Source organism: Carlito syrichta, unplaced genomic scaffold, assembly GCF_000164805.1.
Source record: "Carlito syrichta isolate Samal-C Ts95f unplaced genomic scaffold, Tarsius_syrichta-2.0.1 Scaffold309926, whole genome shotgun sequence".
Lineage (NCBI taxonomy): Eukaryota > Metazoa > Chordata > Mammalia > Primates > Tarsiidae > Carlito > Carlito syrichta.
In genome coordinates this window covers 196,866-218,349 of record NW_007254022.1, presented here as the reverse complement: position 1 = coordinate 218,349, position 21,484 = coordinate 196,866, and the positions used below count along the sequence as shown (strand labels likewise).

Here is a 21,484-nt window from a genome sequence, read left to right as displayed (position 1 = left end):
CCCAAAAAAAAAAAAAAAAAAAAAAAAAATATATATATATATATATATATATATACATATAATTAATTACACAATATTTTATTCACAATAATTAATTACACAATATTTTTAAATATGATTCCTTTTTGTTTTTGAGACACAGGTTCTTGCTGTCACCTAGGCTGGAGTACAGTGGCGCTAACATAGCTTACTGCAGCCTCAAACTCTTGGGTTCAAGCAATCCTCCCACCTCAGACTCCCAAGTAGCTAGGACTACACAGATACATACCATATCCGGCTAATTTTTAAAGACTTTTTGTAGCAACAGGGTTTCCCTATGTTGCTACTCTCAAACTCCTGATCTCCAGCAAACCTCCTGCCTTACCCTACCAAAGTGCTAGGATTACATGTGTGAGCCACCATGCCCAGTCTCTAAAATACAGTTTTAAATGCTATTCAGAAAAAAGATAAAAGGTATTATTTTGATTTGTTCTTAATAAGACAATGTGAAACCACCCAAAAAATTCTTTTTTTTTTTTGAGTTGAAGTCTCACTCTGTCGCCCAGGCTGGAATGCAGTGGCACACTCACGGCCACTGCAGCCTCTACCTGCTGGGCTCAGATGAGGCAATCCTTCTGCCTCAGCCTTCCAAGTAGCTGGAACTACAGGCACATACCAACACACCCAGCTACTTTTTTTATTTATTGTACAGACAAAGTCTCACCATGTGTTGCCCAGGCTGGTCTCAAACCCTTTGGCTCATGCAGTTCTCTCACCTCTGCCTCCCAAAGTGCTGGATAGGCATGAGCTACCACGCCCAGTCTCACAAAATTCTTAAACACACTGTGATGGGGCTAAAGTATGTATAAACACCAATTTTTTTAAATGCATGCAAAATATAAAATTTATGGAAACCCAACTGTATTTATAAACTACATTGGTTTTCAAATTTATTTTGTAATATAAATTGCCACTATTCCATAAAAGACATTTCAACTGGGTCTCTTCTGCCACTTGGTAATTCTTTTCATTCCCTAATGGTTTCTAATTATTTCAAATCTTCTCCAGTCCCTCTAATTTCCATCCTCCATCTTGGCACATAACCTCACCAACTGCTTTGCTAAGAAGTCAGAAACTATCTAACAGAAGCTCCATCTTCTTAGATTTTCATCCTATAATGAAAACATCTATGGACAGTCTCCACCCCTATTCAGTCTCTACACTACCCCTACTATTATTGTTTCCTCCCCATATTCTCATAACCTTAAACTTGTATTTCAACAACTTTTTCAATATCTCTCTTTGTACAGACTTCAAATATAGTGATTATATGGAGATCTTCCCTATACTGGGGGACAAATTAATACCTTATCTTGACTCTGCTGTCACTTTAAAACCAATTTCGTTTTTCTCATTCCATTTGCCACCAAGCTTCTAGAGCCTCTAATAATATACTTCCTTAGTTCAACATCCCATAGACTAGTTTCCTTTACCAAATTATTTAAAATAATCAAAAGATCAGTCTTGCTATTTAGCTTGTACTTTTGGCACTCCTCTTCTTGCTTCTCCTTAGTTCCCTCCTGCTCTATCTTCTTAAAATGAACTCTCGATTTCTATAAAACTACACTATTTTGGTTTTCTTCGCACTTTTCATATAATTCCTTCACAGACCCTCCTACCCCATGGCTATGCGTAGAGGCTCAGTTTTTGGACCTTTCCGCCTCTTGCTTGGATATTTTTCTCTAAGGGCCTGTAATGATGGAAATAGTAAATAAAAATGATTCTAACAGAAAGGAATAAGAACAGGAAATTCATCTTAAAGACTGTTAAAACTATCCTGCAGGAAGTGACCAAGACCTAAAGCAGGAGTTGTAGAAGCTGGAAAGAGAGAAGATAGACACTATGAAAAAATTAAGAGAACTTGATAACTTGTTTGATAAGGAAAAAAATAATAGATGATACCAAATACACACTCTGCTAAATAGAGGAATAATATATATTAAGATGACTTTTGGAGTATCTACTCATTATAAACTCCAGTAATATTAAGACCTGCCCCCTCACCCTCAAAAGTTCATTTCCCATCATGTTTCTAGACCACTGGATACTGTATTACATGAAAGATCTCCAGTAGAAAAACCATAAAAAAACCCCAAAGAAATATCTCCCAAAGTGGGGAGAAAAACCACAACAATGAAAACATTTAAAAAGGCCAGGTTTGGTGGCTCAGCCTGTAATCCCAGTACTTTGTGAGGCCGAGGAGAGTGGATTGCCTGAGCCCAGCAGTTCAAACCAACCCAGGCAATTTGGCGAGACCTTGTCTATACAATTTTTAAAAAATCAAAAATTAGCCAGGCATGGTAGCTCATGCCTGTAGTTACGGCTACTTGGAAGGCTGAGGCAGAAAGATCACCAGAGTAGTTCGACACTGGGGTGGCCCTGAGTGTGCCACTGCACTCCAGCCTGGGTCACTGAGTGAGATTCCAACTCAAAAAAAAAGAGGAAAAAAAAAAAAGAAAAGATAAGAAAAACTTAGGCTGGAGGGACAAAGTCTCCAAAACATGACTGGTAAAAAAGGCCACGGTTTTTCTTTTCTTTTCTTTTGAATTTGGATTCCTTTTCTTTTGAAAATACTAAATATGTCTTCAGGTTGGAAGGACCCTACCAAGTGACAGCTTTTAGTGAAAAAGTTCATACCATAACTATAAACTTCACAGCATAAAGTATTCTGAAAGTTCCAAGCAATGGGTAAGGGAATGGAGTGGGCAGAGGACTTTGGAGGAAAACACACACAAGGGATCAGGAATTAGAATGACAACTATTTCTCAACAGCAACACTAGAAACCAGAAAACCACAAAAAAAAAGGAATATTAACATTAAGAAAAATTAAGAGAAGATCTCCAGTCTAGAATTCTATATTCAACCAAACCATTCATCAAGTAAAGGGTTAAATAAATAGTGCAACAAAGACTTTTTCAAACATTCAGTGTCTCAAAAAGTTAACTTTTGGCTGGGCAAGGTGGCTCATACCTGTAATACCTGTACTTTGGAAGGTGAAGATAAGAGGATTGTCTGAGCCCAGGAGTTCGAGCCCAGTCTGGGCAACTTGGTGAGATCTGTCTCTATAATAAACCAAAAAATTAGCCTGGTGTGGCAGTGCGTACCTGCAGGCCCAGCTACTTGGAAGACTGTGGTAGACGGATTGCCTGATCCAGCAGGTAGAGGCTGTGGTAGCCATAAGCCAATGCACTCCAGCCTGGACAACAGAGTAAGACTTCAACTCAAAAAAAAAAAACTAAGCAAATGGAAGGGAAAAAAGAAGAAAACAATTATTGGCTTTAAAAAAAATAAGTTGTGAATCAGCCGGGTGTGGTAGCGCGCACCTGTAGTTCCAGCTACTTGGAAGGCTGAGGCGGAAGGATCGCTGGAGCCCAGCAAGTCCTGGCTGCGGTGGCCGGGAGTGGCCACTGCACTCCAGTCTGGGCGACAGAGTGAGACTTCAACTCAAAATATAAATAAGTAAGTTGTGAAGAGTGGAAAAGCAGACATAGTATTAAACAGGACGTATACAAAAGCAGTATTTAGAGTCATAAAAATATAAACAAACACTGAATATTGATTTATCCAGGAAAGATAAAGATAAGAATAAATATGGGTACTAAAGTATTTAAACTTTATCTTCCATAGTGGAAAATTATTATGAATAATAACAGCTAACATATAGCACTTACTCTGGACCAAACAGTTCTAAACACATTCATATGCTATCTAATTTTATTCTCTCTCAATCTCTGAGGTAGATAGTAATGTCCCCACTGTATTTTTATTTTTATTTTTTTTTGAGTTGGAGTATCACTCTGTCAACCAGACTGGAGTGCAGTGACCACTCCTGGCCACTGCAGCCTCAACCTGCTGGGCTCCGGCGATCCCTCTGCCTCAGGCTTCCAAGTACAGGTGTGCGCTACCACGCCCAGCTAATTTTTTATTTATTGTAGAGATGAGGTCTCACCAAGTTGCTTGGGTGGGTCTTGAACCAGCAGGCTCAGGCAGTCCACTGGCCTCAGCCTCTCAAAGTGCTGGGATTACAGGCTGAGCCACCGAGCCCAGCCAATATCCCCACTTTATAGATGAGGACTAGAAGGGTTAACTGACTTGTCTAAGATCACAATGCTAGTAAGAGGCAGACCTGGGATTTGAACAAGTCTGCATCCAGGAAATCAGTAGATATTTCAGATCAGGAAGAAAAAAATTGCAGTATAAGCATACTATTTAAAACATACAGGAAGTACTAAAAACACTGAAATAAAGTGGTGTCCTACTTTGGGGTGGGAAAATGTGAAGCAAGGAATTATTCTTTGAAATTATAAGCTTTATACTTTTGTAGCTCTTCAAATTACATACAATAATTTGATAACAATAAAAATTTGGACTGGTGACAATGGCTCAGGCCTATAATCCCAGCACTTGCAAAACTGAGACAGGAGAATCACTTGAGGCTAGGAGTTCAAGATCTGTATGAGCAACATAATGAGACACAGTTTCTACAAAAAAATTTTCTTTTAAATTACCTGGTATGCTGGCGTGCACTGTAATCCCATCTACTCTGGAGAGTAAGGCGGGAACATTGTTTGAACACAGAAGTTTGAGGCTTTAGGAAGCCATGATCACACCACTGCACTCTAGCCTAGTTAACAGAGCAAGACCTTGTTTCTAAACAAAAACAATAAATTAAAAAATCATAAAAGTTTAAAGTTGGGAGGAAAATTGCTATGAGGGAAGAAAACATCTTCCTCATGAGATGATACTGAATTATGTAACGATCATGACAGTTAGGGCCAGGAACGGTGGTTTACATCTATAATCCCAGCACTTAGGGAGGCTGGGGCCAGAAGACTGCTTGAGCCCAGGAGTTCAAGACCAGCCTGTGCAACGCAGTGAGACCTCGCCTCTACAACAAATTTAAAAATTAGCTAGGTGTGGTAGTGCGCTGAGGCAGGAAGATTGTTTGAGCCCAGAAGTTCATGGCTGAAGTGAGCCATGATCCGGCCACTGACTCCGCCTTCCAAACTCTGGGATTACAGTTGTGAGCCATGGCACCCAGCATAGTAAGAATTAATTCTTGATGATCTCCCTAAACTAGGAAAAGAGGCCAGGATCCATGGCTCAGCCTGTAATCCTGCGCTTTGGGAGACCGAGGTGTGTGAACTGCCTGAGCCCGTGGGTTCGAGACCCGCCTGAGCAACTTGGCGAGACCTCATCTCTACAATAAATCAAAAAAATTAGCCGGACGTGATAGCGCGCCCCTGTAGTTCCAACTACTTGGAAGGCTGAGGCGGAAGGATCGCCGGAGTCCAGCAGGTCGAGGCTGCGGTGGCCGGGAGCAGCCACAACACTCTAGTATGGGTAACTGAGTGAGACTCCAACTCAAAAAAAAAAAAAACAACTAGGAAGAGAAAGAGTGAATAAAGAATAAACAGCCATAGAGCTATAAGAGTTAGGATAGGGTAGTATGTAGTTAGTTACCCACACTACATATTTTTTGTGACATTAGTTGGATCTAATAACATTTTTTTTTCCTCTTCACGCAGGCTGCAGCGTAATAGCGCTGTCATAGCTCACTGCATCCTTGAACTGCTGGGCTCAAGTGATCCTCCCACCCAATCTCCTGAGTAGTTGGGACTACAGGAGTGTACCACCAACTCAGTGTAAAGTCGGAGGTACCGGAGGGCGGGGCTGGCCTTGCCTCAACAAGATGGCTCCAACCGGGACCAGGCCAGAACTAAGACCCCAGCCGCAAAGTCAGCCAGTACCTGTTACAGCGATTCTAGCAACCCTGTTCGGCCAATCTCCTGCAGGCACGACAGCTGTCCCAACCAATGATCTCTCTCCCCAGTCCTCCTCACAGCTTTCTCAGCATGCCCTTTATAAACCCATCACCCATCTTGATGGGCGCGACTTCTCCGGCCCACAGCTATATGGACCGGAGAGCCTCGCCCGGGATTGCGCTAATAAATTTTTCTTGGCTCCTTTGTTGCCTTTTTGCCTGGCCTGGTTTCGTTTACCTTACACTCAGCTAATTTCTTTTTTTTTTTTTTTTTTTGTACAGATGGGATCTCACTGTTGTCCAGGTTGTTCTTGAACTCCTGACCTCAAGCGATCCTCCTACCTCACCCTCACAAAGGGCTGGGATTATAGGCGTGAGGCACCATGTCTAGCCTACATCTAATAACACTGATATGGTAATTGTCAATTTAGGATAACATGATTTGCATTTATGGCCTGCTTAACACTACACTGTGGTTAGGACTAGCACCAGACCACAAAGGAAAAAAACTGTTGTGCACATAGCTTGTTCTATTTGAGTAACTGACTCTTGGGAGCCACTGTGTTCTTTTATTGGTGTTTATAAACTGTGCTACACTTTAGTTAATTTTGTGCCTATAATACATCAATTCATTTCAGAGTTTTATTTATCATAAGTGGCTGGTAAAAGGTAATAACAGCCTGGGCAACTTGGAAAGACCTCATCTCTACAATAAATCAAAAAATTATCTGAGTGTGGTGGTGCATGCCTAAAGTTCTAGCTACTTGGAAGGCTGAGGTGGAAGGATCGCCTGAGCCCAGCAAGTCTAGGCTCCAGTAGCTGTGAGTGTGCCACCGCACTCTAGCCTGGACAACACAATGAGACTTCAACTCAAAAAAATGAAGGAAAAAAAAGGACTAAGATTATGCAAGAAAGGCTCTGCTAGTGAGAGTACTGGTGATGAGGAAAAGAAAAGCCAATACATGAGCAAAAAGCTCAACTCAATCATGTTTTTTAAAGAAGCAAAAGGAAATGTGGTATTAGTTGTACTACTAAGCTTAAAAGAAGTTCATGGCCAGGCACCGTGGCTCACACCTATAATCCCAGCACTTTGGGAGGCCAAAGTGAAAGGATTGCCAGAGCCCAAGGGTTCAAAACCAGTCAGAGCCCAAGGGTTCAAGACCAGCCAAGACCTCATCTGTACAAGAAATCAAAAAATTAGCCGGACATGGTGGTGCGTGTCTGGGGTTCCAGCTACTTGGAAGACTGAGGTGGAAGGATCACCTGAGCCCAGCAGGTTGAGGCTGCAGTGGCTGTGAGCATGCCACTGAACTCCAGCCTGGATGACAGAGTGAGACTCCAAATCAAAAAAAAAGGCCGGGCTCGGTGGCTCAACCTGTAATCCCAGCACTTTGGGAGGCCAAGGCAAGTGGATCGCCTGAGACTGCGGGTTCAAGATTAGTCCAGCCAACTTGACGAGACCTCATCTCTACAATAAATCAAAATTAGCCGGGTGTGGTAGCGCACACCTGTAGTTCTGGCTACTTGGAAGGCTGAGGCAGACAGATCGCTGGAGCCCAGCAGGTCGATGCTGGGGTGGCAATGAGTATGCCACCACACTCCAGCCTGAGCGACAGAGTGAGACTCCAACTCAAAAAAAAAAAAGTTTATAGCAGCATAATTCACCATAGCCAAAAGGAGGAAGTGGACCAAATGTCCACTAACAGATGAATGGATAAACAAAATGTGGTATATACATACAATGGAATATTTTTCAGCCTTAGAAAGGAAATTTTGACACTACAATATGAATGAATCTTGAGAACAGTGAAATAAGCAAGTTACAAAAAGACAAATATTATATTATTCTATTTATATGAGGAACCTAGAGTAGTCAAATTCATGAGAAAGCCAGAAAGCAGAATGGTGGTTGCTATGAGTGAAGGAAAGCAGGAATGGAGAGTTACTGTTTTGTTTTTTCTTTTAAAGGATTTTTTTTTTTTTTTGAGTTGGAGTCTCACTCAGTCGCCCAGACTGGAGTGCAGTGGCCACTTCCGGCCACCGCAGCCTCGACCTGCTGGGTTGCAGCGATCCTTCCGCCTCAGCCTTCCAAGTAGCTGGAACTACAGGCGCACGCTACCATGCCTGGCTAATTTGTTTTTTGTTTTTTTTTAATTTACTGTAGAGATGAGGTCTCACCAAGTTGCCCAGGCGGGTCTCAAACTCATGGGCTCAGGCAATTCACTCACCTCGGCCTCCCAAAGTGTGGGATTACAGGCTGAGCCACCAAGCCTGGCCGAGAGTTACTGTTTAATGGGTATAGAGTTTCACTTTGGGTAGATGAAACATTCCAGAGAAGGTTAATGGGGATACTTACACAACAATGTGAATATACTTAATGCCACTGAACTGAACACTTAAAATTATAATGGCCACCAGGTGTAATGGCACATGCCTGTAATCCCATCTACTGAAAAGGCTAAGATGGGAGGTTGGCTTGAACCAAGAAGTTTGAGTCCAGCCTGGGTCACATTAGCAAGACAAAACAAAAAGGGAGGGATAAAAATGGTAAATTTTATGTTATTCTTATTTTATACCAATTTTTAAAATAAACTAAGAATGTAAACTGGATTGTTTTGGAAAATAGTTTGACAGTTCCTCAAAATATTAAACAGGAGTTACCATATGGCCAGCAATTCCACTCATAGGTATATAACCAAGAGAATTGAAAATATATATCCACACAAAAACTTGTACATGAATGTTCATAGTGACATTATTCATAGTAGTGAAAGGTGGAAACAACACAAAAATCTATCAACCAATCACTGGATAAGAAAGTGTGGTGTAAAAATTAGCCAGGAAGTGACATACTCCTGTAGTTCTAGCCACTTGGGAGTCTGAGGCAGAAGGATTGCTTGAGCCAAGAAGTTTGAGGTTGCAGTGAGGTGTGATCAAACCACTGCACTCCAGCCTGAGTGACAGAGCGAGACCCTGTCTCTGAAAAAACAAAAAAACAAAAAAATGTGGTATAGACTTTCAATTGAATATTATTCTGCTATATAAAGAGTGGAAGGGCCAGCACTTTGAAAGGTGGAGGCGAGAGGATTGCCTGAGCCCAGGGGTTCGAGATCAGCCTGGGCAACTTAGTGAGAACTTGTCTCTAAAAGAGATTTTAAAAAGATTAGTGAGGCATGGTGGCGTGCACCTGTAGTTCCAGCCACATGAAAGGCTGAGGTGGAAAGATCCCGAGCCCAGCAGGTCAAGGCTGTGGTAGCCATGTGTATGTCACTGCATTCCAGCCTGGGCAACAGAGTAAGACAGCACTCAAAAAAAAAAAGAAAGTATCAATTCATGCTATAACATGGATGAACCTTGAAGATATGCTAAGTTGCTGGACACAGTGGCTCAAGCCTGCAATCCCAGTAGTTTGAGAGGCAGAGGCGAGAGGATTGCCTGAGTCCAGTGGTTCAAGACCAGCCTGGACAATCTGGTGAGACCTCGTCTCTACAATAAATAAAAAAATTAGTCAGGCATGGCGGCACGTGCCTATAGTTCCAGCTACTTAGAAGGCTAAGGCAGAAGGATCACCTAAGCCCATCAGGTTGAGGCTGCAGTGGCCATGAGCATGCTACCGCACTCCAGCCTGGGCAACAGAGTGAGACTCCAACTCAAAATACATATATATATAAAATGCTAAGTGAAAGAAGCTAGACATAAAAGGTCACATATTGTATGACTCCATTTATGTGAAATGTTCAGAAGGCTAATCTGTAGAGACAAAAGTAGATCTATCCCTGCCAGGAGCTGGTGGGGTGGTGGGTAAGAGTAACTACTTAATGGGTATAGGATTTCTTTCTGAGGTCATGAAAATGTTCAAAACCTTGTGGTGATGGCTGCATAACTCTGAATATACTAAAAATCACTAAACTGGATACATTAAAAGGATGAATTTTATGGTATATGAATTATAGCTTAATAAAGTTGTTTTTTACAAAGGCAATAGACAGCCAATCACAGTGGCTCATGCCTGTAATTCCAGTACTTTGGGTTGGTGAGGTAACAGGATTGCCTGAGACCAGGAGTTTGATACCATGGTGAGAACTTGTCTCTACAATAAATTAAAAAAACAATTTAACCATGGCACACACCTGTAGTCCTAGCTACTTGGAAGACTAAGGTGAACAGAAAACATGAGCCCAGCAGGTAGAAGCTGTGGTAGTCATGATCATGCCACTGCACTCCAGCGTAGGCAACAGAATGAGACTCCCACTGAAAAAATAAAATAAAAAAGCTATAGAAAAAGAAAAATAACTGGAGGCAGAACAAAGATGAGAGATGGAAGGTAGAGAAAAAGTATGAGCACGAGATGAAATGTCTTCCACAATAGCATTTGAAAGACACTGACTCAGATGAGTCCTTTAGCCAGGCATTAGATGGTACCGCTGTACCAGAATGATTAGTTGTTCTTCAGTCAGAAACAAAAGGAAAAAAGACAAAGAAAACATCAGCTCAGTTAGGGAGCTAGAACAGTTGAAACTACACTCAGAATTCTGGCATTCCATGAGGTAAACAGTCAAAACTGAACATTTATAAAGTTTTCCCAATTTTGTATAAAGTGTTATTTAATTTGTACTTCTACCCAATCCAAAAAGAAAAAAAAAGCTTTTTAATTGTATGGAATTTGCTCGAAAAATTATAAAATATGGTATTTCTTGTATGCTAACAAGGGCAAAGATAAACATTAATGATTTAAGTGGTAAATTAATGTCAACAGACGATACTTGGAGATTGTTTGCGTTTATCCTCATGGACATGTATACTTATAGTTATGATTTTATGGCATATAAACAGAGCTCATATGTCTAATCAGTCTAAACTTATAACTAAATACATAGTTTTATGTAAAAATCATATTCCTGTCATATAATTAAATAAGTTTCATATCATACCATCATCTTGCTCAGAGATTATCATGACTGGCAGGACTTATCCCCTCAAGCTCAGTGAACCACTGCCCTATAGGTAGCTATATTCTCTTGGAATTTCAGAGGTTGCCACAGTGGCTTGTACCTCTGAACTCAATGATTATTTTTTAAAGGTTAGAGGGAAAAATTAGCCACAAATTTCGCTATTGGTACAATCTCTCCAGTATGCATAACCAAGCTTCGAATATAACAAGTTTCTAACATTCTCCAAACTTAGTACTTAATAATATAATTATTATGTTCTATTTCTACGAGAAATACTATCAGAAAATCCTTTTAAAAGGTATCCAGTTTAAAGGATTTTTTTTTAAAGAAAAGGCTTATTTATTTTGCAGTTTACCTCGCCTGCTGAATTAGGATGATTAGTCTTGATTTCATACTCCAGCCTGTACTGAATGTAATCCAGATCAGAATCAGCTTTCTGGAACTAAAGATCAACATAAATCATTATTGTGTAAATCTAAAGACTTATTAGTAAGCATGATACTCTATTCTTTATTCTGTCTTTCCTCTTTACATTTGTGTTTTAATAATGTGATATACACTCATTTGAAAATGTGGAAATAAAAAAGTATATAAGACTCCCATTATCACCAGGCACGATGGTTTACACCTATAAACCCAACACTTTGGGAGACGGAGGTAGGAGTATCACTTGAGCCCAGCAGTTCGAGACCAGTCTGGGCAACATAGCAAGATCTCTCTCTACAAAAAAATCAGTCGAGTGTGGTGGAGCGCCTGTAGTACCAGCTACTCAGAAGACTAAGGCTGAGAAAGAAGGAGCCCAGGAGGTGGAGGCTAGGGTGAGCCATAATCATGCCACTGCACTCCAGCCTGGGTAACAAACTGAGACTCTAACAACAAAAATAAAATTATCAATAATACCTATTCTCTAGTAAAACCTTTTCAACTAATTAACATTTTGAAAGTCATTTATCTATGACTTTCTCTTAGATTTTAAGCCAAAATTAAGATACTAACTAGCCATTGTCATGTATTAATACAAAAAACTAACAATGACTTCAAGAATTCCGTAGGGTCACTGACACTCTCATCAGTTAGGCAGTGTGTTTCCAGGAAATATGGCTTCAAGTTAAAATACAGAACAAATTTATTTTGGAAATACACTGTTACCTTTACTTGCAACCCCAATGACCAAAGAGCTACTGATATGTACCACCAAAATTAGTGGTACAAAAACTAGTTTCCAGGGCTTATGGAGTCACAAATTACTCAAGAAAAGCTACATATGGTACAGGAGTAACAGTCTGAATAGCCCTTATTTACTGAACCTGGGTCCTAGCATGGGATCTTCATCTGTAGTAAACATCTAAGAGAGAAAAGAAGGGGAGAACTGCCACAGGCCGTTGGGGACATAAAATGACTGAATCAGACTGAAAAGTTACATTTAAAAATATCTATATTTGTTTCCGGCATGGTAACTCACACCTGAAATTCTAGCACTTTAGGAGGTGGAGGCCAGAGGATTGCCTGAGCCCAGGAGTTTGAGATTAGCCTGGACAACTCGCCCCACAACCATAACTTAAAAAATTAGCCAGGTGTGGCAGCACACACTTGTAATTTCAGTTACTTGTAAGGCTGAGGTGGAAGGATGGCCTGAGTCCAGCAAGTTGAGGCTGAGGTAGCCATGCCACTGCATTCCAGGCTGGGCTACAGAGTAAGACTCTGACTCAAAAAATAATAATAAACAACATTTGGAATACCATGCAGTTTTTTTAAATGGTGGTATGCAAACAACAACTATTAGGGGTAGGCTTTCACTTTTTACTTTATGTATTTCTGTAGTATTTGTAATAAGCAGGTATTATTTTATCATTTTTAAGGTATATTTATTCTTTTTTTTTAGTTAGAGTCTCACTCTGCCACCCAGGCTAGAGTGCAGTGGCAGGCTCACAGCCACAACAGTCTTGACTCGCTGGGCTCAGGGGATCCTTCCACCTCAGCCTTCTAAGTGGCTGGAACTACAGGTGCATGCCACCACACCTGGTTAATTTTTTTATTTATTGTAGAGACAAGGTCGTGCCAAGTTGCCCAGGCTGGTCTCAAACCCCTGAGCTCAGGCAATTCTCTGCCTCCCAAGGTGCTGGGATTACAGGTGTGACCCACCACACCCGGCAGGATTTCTTTTTTTTTTGAGTTGGAGTCTCACATTGTCACCGAGGCTGAAGTGTAGCAGCATGCTCGCAGCTACCTCAGCTTCGACCTGCTAGGCTCCAGCAATCCTTCCACCTCAGCCTTCCAAGTAGCTGGAACTACAGAGGTGTGCTACCACACCCAGATATTTTTTATTTTATTGTAGAGACGAGGTCTTGCCAAGTTGCCTGGGCTGGTCTCAAACTCGCGGGCTCAAGCAATCCACTCGCCTCAGCCTCCCAAAGTGCTGGTATTACAGGCTGTGCCACTGATCCCAGTCTTAAATTTTTAAATGACAATGGAGAGACAGATTTGACATAGCACTATATTCATGACCTGTTAAATACAAAATAGCAATTTTACAATAAGAGGTATACGTGTATATGTGCATACATATAGAAAAGTTAGGAGGTATACCCAGTAGTGTTAAAAAGTGGTTTATTTCTGAATGTGGTATCATCAATATTATTATTCTTAACTTCTTGAAGTTCTGCATCTTTTGCAGGATCTAAAAGTGCATATTTGTTGCCTTGAGTTTATCAGATATAAAACCATGATCCTTAGAGTTCACTACAGAAGGCAAAACATGTTTTCCTCAGGCATGGTATCCCATTCCTAGCCCAAACCCTAGGAGACTCTCTGGGTAGAGGGTACAGACCTTACTATGAACTTCATCTCTAGAATAAAGATTGATTCTTGAAATTTTGAAACCTTAGTGGAAGGGCAAAAACAGTTAAAAGCAGTGCTGAGGTCTAATAAGAAGCAGTGTACAGCTAGGCACAGTGGCTCACATCTGTAATCCCAGCACTTTGGGAAGCAGAAGCAAGGATTGCCTGAGCCTCGGGGTTCAAGGCGAGCCTGGGCAACTTGGAAAGACCTCATGTCTACAATAATGGAAAAAAAATTAGCTGGGTGTGGTAGCATGAGCCTGTGTTTCCAGCTTCATGGAAGACTGAAGCAGAAGGATTGCCTGAACCCAGCAGGTTGAAGCTACAGTGGCCATGAACGTGCCACTGCACTCTGGCCTGGGCGACAGAGCGAGACGCCAACTCAAAAAAGATAAAAAACAAAAACCAACGAGTATCATTCCCATCAATGGTATGATGAAATCAACTAAACTGATTTTTTGCAAACCAATTGTTAAACACAGACATCATCACAAATTAAATTATACATACTTATAATTAAATATTTTAAAACAAAGATAATACATCAAATGTCATCACTTCTAATTACTGTACTATATTTAAGGAAATTCTATATAATGTACTATTATATATTCCACCATCAACAGGTGAAAGAGCCAGGTGTGGTGGCTCACGCCTGTGATCCCAGCACATTGCAAGGCAAAGGAGAGGATTGCCTGAGCCCAGGTGTTTGAAAGCAGCCTAGGCAACTTGGCAAGACGTTATCTCTACAATAAATCAAAAAATTAGCTGAGCATGGTGGCTCACGCCTATAGTTCCAGCTACTTGGAAGGCTGAGGCGGAAGGATTGCCTGACCCCAGGTCAAGGCTGGGTGGCCCTGAGCATGCCATTGGGCTCCAGTCTGGGTGACAGTGAGACTCTGACTAAAAAAAAACAAAGACAAAAACAAAAAACAGGTGAAAGAACAGAAATCACATGACCATATCAATTAATGCAGAGAAAACTTTGACAGTATTCAGCACAGATTCATGATAAAAACACTCAGAAAACTAGGAATAGAGCAGAATTTCTTCAACTTGATAAGCAACATCTAACAAAAACTATGACAAGTATCAAATTTAATGATGAAAGTGAATGTCTTTCACCTAAAATTAAGAACAAGGTAAGGATGTCTGTTCTCACCACTATTATCAATGTAGTACCAGAAGTTCCAGTAGTATCACAAGGGGAAAAAAGTAAATAAAAAGGAAAAGTTTACAGATCAGATAGGAACAAAGTAAAATGTTGCTCTCCATAGATGACATGATGATCTCCACAGAAAATTGTGTGGAATCTACCAAAAGAAAAACTCCTAGAATAAGCAAGTTGGGTTAGTCACAAAAGAAAAATAAATATATGCAGCATTTCTATATCCTAGGATGAATACACGCATACCAAAATTAAACATACAACACTATTTACAATGTCTCAAAAAACTGAAATACTTAGGAATGTCTAGCATAACATACACAGAATTTGTATACTAGGGTCTAAAAAATGCTGATGAAAGAAATCAAAGACCTAAACAACTAGACATACCATGTTCATAGTAAAGATGTAAATCTTCCCCAAATAGATGTATTGGTTAAAATAATTCCTATTGAAATCCCAGCAAGATATTTCTAAATATATATAAGGTTATTCTAAATTTTCTTTTTTTGAGTTGGAGTCTCACTCTGTCACCCAGACTAGAGTGCAGTGGCATGCTCCCAGCCGCCGCAGCCTCAACAGCTGGGCTCCGGCAATACTTCCGCCACCCAGACTAGAGTGCAGCGGCATGCTCCCAGCCGCCGCAGCCTCAACAGCTGGGCTCCGGCAATACTTCCGCCTCAGCCTTACAAGTAGCTGGAACTACAGGCGCATGCTACCACGCCCGGCTAATTTTTTTGGTTTATTATAGAGATGAGGTCTTGCCAAGTTGTCCAGGCGGGTCTCGAACCCATGGGCTCAGGCAATCCACTCACCTCAGCCTCCCAAAGCGCTGGGATTACAGGCTGAGCCACTGAGCCCAGCCTATTCTAAAATTTATGTAGTAAAACAAAACCACTACGATAGCTGAAACAATTTTGAAAAAGCAAATGGGTAGAGTCATTCTTTCCCATTTTAAGACTTATTATATAGCTACAGTAATGATGAAGACTGTAATGGTGTTTGCAGAGAAATCAAAACACAGACTAATAGAAGAGAAAACCAAAATATGACTCTACACATAACAGTCAACTGATTTTTGACAAAGGTACAAAAGGAATTCTATAGAGGAAAAGTCATCTTTTTAACAAATGATAATGAAGTAACTGGACATCCAAAGGCAAAGGAAGGAAGGAAGGAAGGAAGGAAGGAAGGAAGGAAGGAAGGAAGGAACCTTGACCTATACCTCACTTCTTCTACAAAAGTTAACTCAAATAGAGATCATACTTAAATATAAAGTATAAATTATGAAACAGAAGAATATGGGGGAAATCTTTGGAACACAGAGTACCTAGTAAAGAGTTCTTAAACTTGACACCAAAAGCATAATTTATAATGGAAAATAAGTGATCAATTAGACTTGATCAAAATTAAAACTTTTGCTCTCTGAAAGACCTTGTTAAGAGAATGAAGAGAGGACACACATGTAATTCCAGCACTTTGGGAGGCTGAGGCAGGACAGCTTGAGCCCAGGAGTTTGAGACCAGACTGGGCACCATAGCAAAACCTCATCTCTAAAAAAAAAAAAAATCAAAAAATTAGCTGGGCATGGTGGTACAGGACTGTAGTACAAGCTAGCTACTCAGGAGGCTGAGATGGAAGGCTTGCTTGCCTGAGCCCAGGAGGTCAAGGCTGCCATGAACAGTGATCATCGTAATCATGCTAGGGTGCCCCAACCTGAGAAACAGAGTGAGACCTCGACTCAAAAAAAGAACGGAAAAAAAAAAAAAAAGACAAGTCACAGATCGTGTATTAGTTCTCTATTGTTTCCATAACAAAGTACCACGTTTGGCAGCTTGAAACAACACCCGTTTATTATCTCACATTTCTGTAGGTCAGAAATCTGGTGGGCTTGGCTGCTTTCTCTGCTCCCAATCTCCCATAGCAGGAAGGTTGTGTTCCTTTCTGGGGGCTCTGGTGATTAATCTGCTTTCAGGCTCATTCTAGTGGTTGGCAAAGTTTAGTTCTATGCAGCTACAGAAATTTTCTTATTGGCTGTCAGTTCAAAATTTTTTTTTAATTCCCATTACCCTTTTAAGTAATCTGCCCACATTCCTACTTAGAAAATACTTCAGATAATAAATAAAATTTAGAACAAACTTTTAAAGGACAGGAGATCCAAAAAAATTAGAATCAGAATTACCACATAAGCCAGCAATTCCACTTCTGGATATATGCCAGAATTGCTGGCTTATGTGAAAAGGGAGTCTTGAAAAAGTATTTGTAAAGACATGTTCATGGGAGCGTTATTCACAATAGCCAAAAGGTGGAAGCAACCTAAGTGCCTATGTGAATAGATGAACAAAATGTGGTATATACACAAAATGGAGTTTTATTTAGCCTTAAAAGGAAGAAAAGTCTGACATTCCATACATGGATAAATCCTGAGGACATTATGCTAAGTGGAAAAGGGCAGTCACAAAAATACAAATACTGCATAATTATTTTAAGTACTTAGAGAAGTCAAATTTGTAGAGACTGAGGTAGAATGGTGATTGCCAGGGGCTGGAGGGAGGAAGTAATGAGGAGTTATTGCTTAGTAGATACATATTTTCAATCTTACAAGATAAAAAGAGTTCTAGAGATGTATGGTGGTAATGGATACAATAATAATGTGAATATACATAATACCACTGAATTTCCACACTTAAATATAGTTAAAATGGAAACAATTTTTTTTTTTGAGTTGGAGTCTCACTACACAGCCTCTACTGTAATCCCAGCACTTTGGGAAGCAGAGGCAAGTGGCTTGCCCGAACCTGTGGGTTCAAGGCCAGTCCGGGCAACTTGGTGAGACAGCGTCTCTACAATTAAAAAAAAGAAAAATTAGCCAGGCCTGGTAGCACATGCCTGCAGTTCCAGCTACTTGGAAGGCTGAGACAGAAGGATCGCCAAAGCCTGGCAGGTCCATGCTGGGGTGGCCTTGAGCAAGCCACTGCGCTCCAGCCTGGGCTACAGAGTGAGACTCCAACTTAAAAAAAAAAAAAGAAAGAAAGAGTGGGGGAAGTATATAACATCAATAACTGTACTCAGCAACTTTTACATGTACAATAACTTCTTACGTACTAAACCCTGAAGTACCCAACATCTTTAAAATAAAAATAAACTAAAATAAGAAAGAGTGAATATGCACTGCACTCCAGCCTGGATAATACAGCGAGACCCCATCTTAAAAAATAAAAGAGTGAGAAAGGAGGGAGGGAGGGAGGAAGGAAGGAGGGAGGAAGGAAGGAAGGAGGAAAAAGGAACTTGTTATCCTTTGAAAAATTGTACAGAATATTTTGAAATAATAAATAGGGGATATACTTGCTTATTAGTGAAGTTAGTGGGCTGGGAATAGGCAGGGAACAAAAAAAAGAAAAGGATTCCAGTGCAATGTTGATAGACAGAAAAACCATCTTAAATTTCTCTGACATGAACCTTTTATTTTACAAATAAGAAAACAGGCTAAGTACCTTAATTCTAGTTCTATTTTTGTTACTCATTCATATCGTTAGACCAAAGTTACAGATGATATTAAAATCAAAAAAGAACCAAATAGATGTGTAAAAAAATATAAATTCTTAACCTAAGATTAAAGTTGTTTTAAGTTTTAAATTAATATCTCTAAAGTTATAAAGTTAATTAAAAATTTCCTCTGGACACAACTTGGTAGTATAGTACAGAAATATAAAAAGAGGCCAGTTGCAGTGGCTTATACCTGTAATCCCAGCACTTAAGAAGGCCAAGACAAGAGGATCACTTGAAACCAGGAGTTTGAGATCAGCCTAGACAGCAAAAGAGATCCCCACCGTCTCTACAAACAATACAAAAATTAGTCAGGTATGGCGGCACACACCAATTACTTGGGAGGCTAAAGCAGGATGTTACCTTAAGCCCAAGAGGTTAAGGCTACAGTGAGCCATGATCATGCCACTGCACTTCACCCTGGGTGACAGAATGAAACCCGGTCTCAAAAAAAGAAAAAGAAAGAAGCTGGGCATGGTGACATGGGTCTGTAGTTCCAGCTACTTGGAAGGCTGAGGCAGAAGGATCACCTAAACCCAGCAGGTCGAGGCTGCAGTGGCTGTGAGCGTGCCACTGCACTCCAGCCTGGGCGACAACAGTAAGACTCCAACTCAAAAATAAAATAAATAAAAAAAAGAAAAAGAACTGAATGCATGGTAGAAATTCTACCTTGGTGTCACTAACTAGCTATGTGGCCTTAGATAAGTCTCTCATTTCACTGGATCTCACCTCTTAAATGAGAGTTGGAATTAAGGTCACTTTCAACACTAAAATGCTATTATTTCATAATACTACAAAAAAAAAACCCAAGTTTAATTTATCAAAATGTTAATACATAAAACATAAATGGAGCCGGGCTCGGTGGCTCAGCCTGTAATCCCGTGCCACTGGGAGGCTGAGGTGAGTGGATTGCGTGAGCCTGCAGGTTCGAGATCTGCCTGGGCAGCGAGACCTCATCTCTACAATAAATCAAAAAATCAGCCGGGCGTGGTAGCGCATGTCTGTAATTCCGGCTACTTGGAAGGCTGAGGCGGAAGGATCGCCGGAGCAGCCACTGCACTCCAGTCTGGGTGACAGAGTGAGACTCCAACTCAAAAAACAAACAAACAAACATAAATGGTGCTTTCTCCTAATAAATTAAAATTTGACATTTGGACCTCGGATTTTAATGTTTATAGTGCAATCTAGTTCCTGGTTTTCTTCTCCAAGATGACTTCCATTTCAGTTTCAGCTACATAGTTTCTACAGGCTGCCCATTGTTCTTCCCAAACACCAAAACCCTTATAAGCAATACTGCACTACTCAGAACTATTTTCACAGCAGAGACAATTATCGATAGAATGCAAGGATCTGGTGATATTTTATTTACATATACATATATATATATATATATATATTTTTTTTTTTTTTTTTTTTTTTTTTTTACTTATTTGTTTTCAGAGACAGGGTATCACTCTGTCACCTATGCTGGCAATCACCGCAGCCTCTAACTCTTGGGTTCAAGGACCCTCCCATCTCAACCCTCAAGTAGCTAGATTACAGGCCCATACCATATGCCCAGCTCACTTAAAAAATTTTTTTTTTTTGTAGAGGAAAGGTCTCACTATGTTGCCCAGGCTGGTCCTGAATTCCTGACCTCAAGCGATCCTCTCACCTTGCCCTCCCAAGAACTGGGATTATAAGCGTGAGCCACTGCACCTGGCCAAGATCTAGTGATAAACAGGAATTTTGTTAGTTTAGTTACATAGCAGAAAATTTACTGAGCAATTATGATGATCTCTAAAACTCATTGGCGTCTGGCTAATGGTGCAAATTGATACTGATAAACTTAATTCACAGCCCTTTTCAGTTAATAAATTAGCCTCTTGGGAGCCTTATAAAACAATGAGGTTATTGTTTAGTTACCTATATGATTTTTTTGAGGTTTTAGAATACTTGAAATACAACTAGCAATATTTGCCAGGCATGGTAGCTCATGCCTGTAATCCCAGCACTTTGGGAGGCGGAGGTGAGAGGATTAGCTGAGACCAGGGGTTCCAGACCAGTCTGAGCAACATGGTGAGACCTTAACTCTGCAAAAAATAAAAAAATTAGCTGGGTGTGGTGGCACGTGCCTGTAGTTCCAGCTACCTGGAAGACTGAGGCAGAAGGATCTACTGAGCCCAGCAGGTCGAGGCTGTGGTGGCCGTGAATGAGCCCCAGCACTCCAGCCTGGGGGAGAGTGAGGCACCAACTCACAAAATAAATAGACAGGCAGGCAGACAGACAGATAGACAGATAAAATAAAAATAAAATTAGTAAGTTTTTAAAAGCACAAGATATTTCAGGAGCTGCACAGTTTTCTCCTAAATCAGTAATGAAAATGAGAAAAATTTTATACCAATCCTAAGGGTGATGAATAAAATACAAATTTAGCTGGAAAAAAGATCCATGGATATCATCATGAAAGCAACCAAGGACAGCCAATTTACATTCTGCTGACTGGACATCTTTGGAAGCAGACTGGGACTGTAAGGAAGATTCCATACATATGGGAAATGGAAGCGCTTAGGAAGTAATTTTGAGTTTTAGAGAGTAAGTTAACATATTTCATAGATCTATAATATTTTATTATCCAAGCTAAGCATCCCTTATCTGAAATACTTGGAACCAGAAGTGTTTTGGTTTTTTCAGAGTATGGAATATTTGCATTATAATTATCGGAGAACACCTAATCTGAAAGTTCAAAATCTGAAATGGTTCAGAAAGTTTCATAATTTGAAGCATTTCAAGATTTCAGATTTTTGGACTAGGGATGCTCAAACTGTACTAGTTTTTAACACAGAATAACTAGTTTAAAGGTTTTAAGTAAATGGCACATCGTATTACACACTCAACTATTAGGCTGCAAGGAGAAGAGAATATAATGTAGTTTCAGGCCCCCTTTTTTTATGAGTTGGAGTCTCACTCTGTCGCCCTGGCTTGAGTGCAATGGCACGCTCATGGCCACTGCAGCCTCGACCTGCTGGGTTCAGGTGATCCCTCCGCCTCAGCCTTCCAAGTAACCAGAACTACAGGCACACACTACCACGCCTAAGTTTTTGATTTACTGTAGAGACGAGGTCTTGCCAAGTTGCCCAGTCTCAAATAGTGCACCTGGTCATGTGCACTATTTTAATTGTATATTGTATATGCACA

At 40.4% G+C, this 21,484-nt stretch overlaps 1 protein-coding gene across 1 annotated transcript in view; it reads right to left on the bottom strand.

Moving 5' to 3' along the window:
* The window catches only part of SKA2 (spindle and kinetochore associated complex subunit 2), a 47,724-nt gene that overhangs the window by 9,139 nt on the left and 17,101 nt on the right, over nucleotides 1-21,484 (bottom strand). Inside the window, exon 2 of the mRNA XM_008068285.2 lies at nucleotides 11,112-11,198. Within this exon, the coding sequence (XP_008066476.1) occupies nucleotides 11,112-11,198 (87 nt within the window). The remainder of the gene's footprint in view (nucleotides 1-11,111; nucleotides 11,199-21,484) is intronic.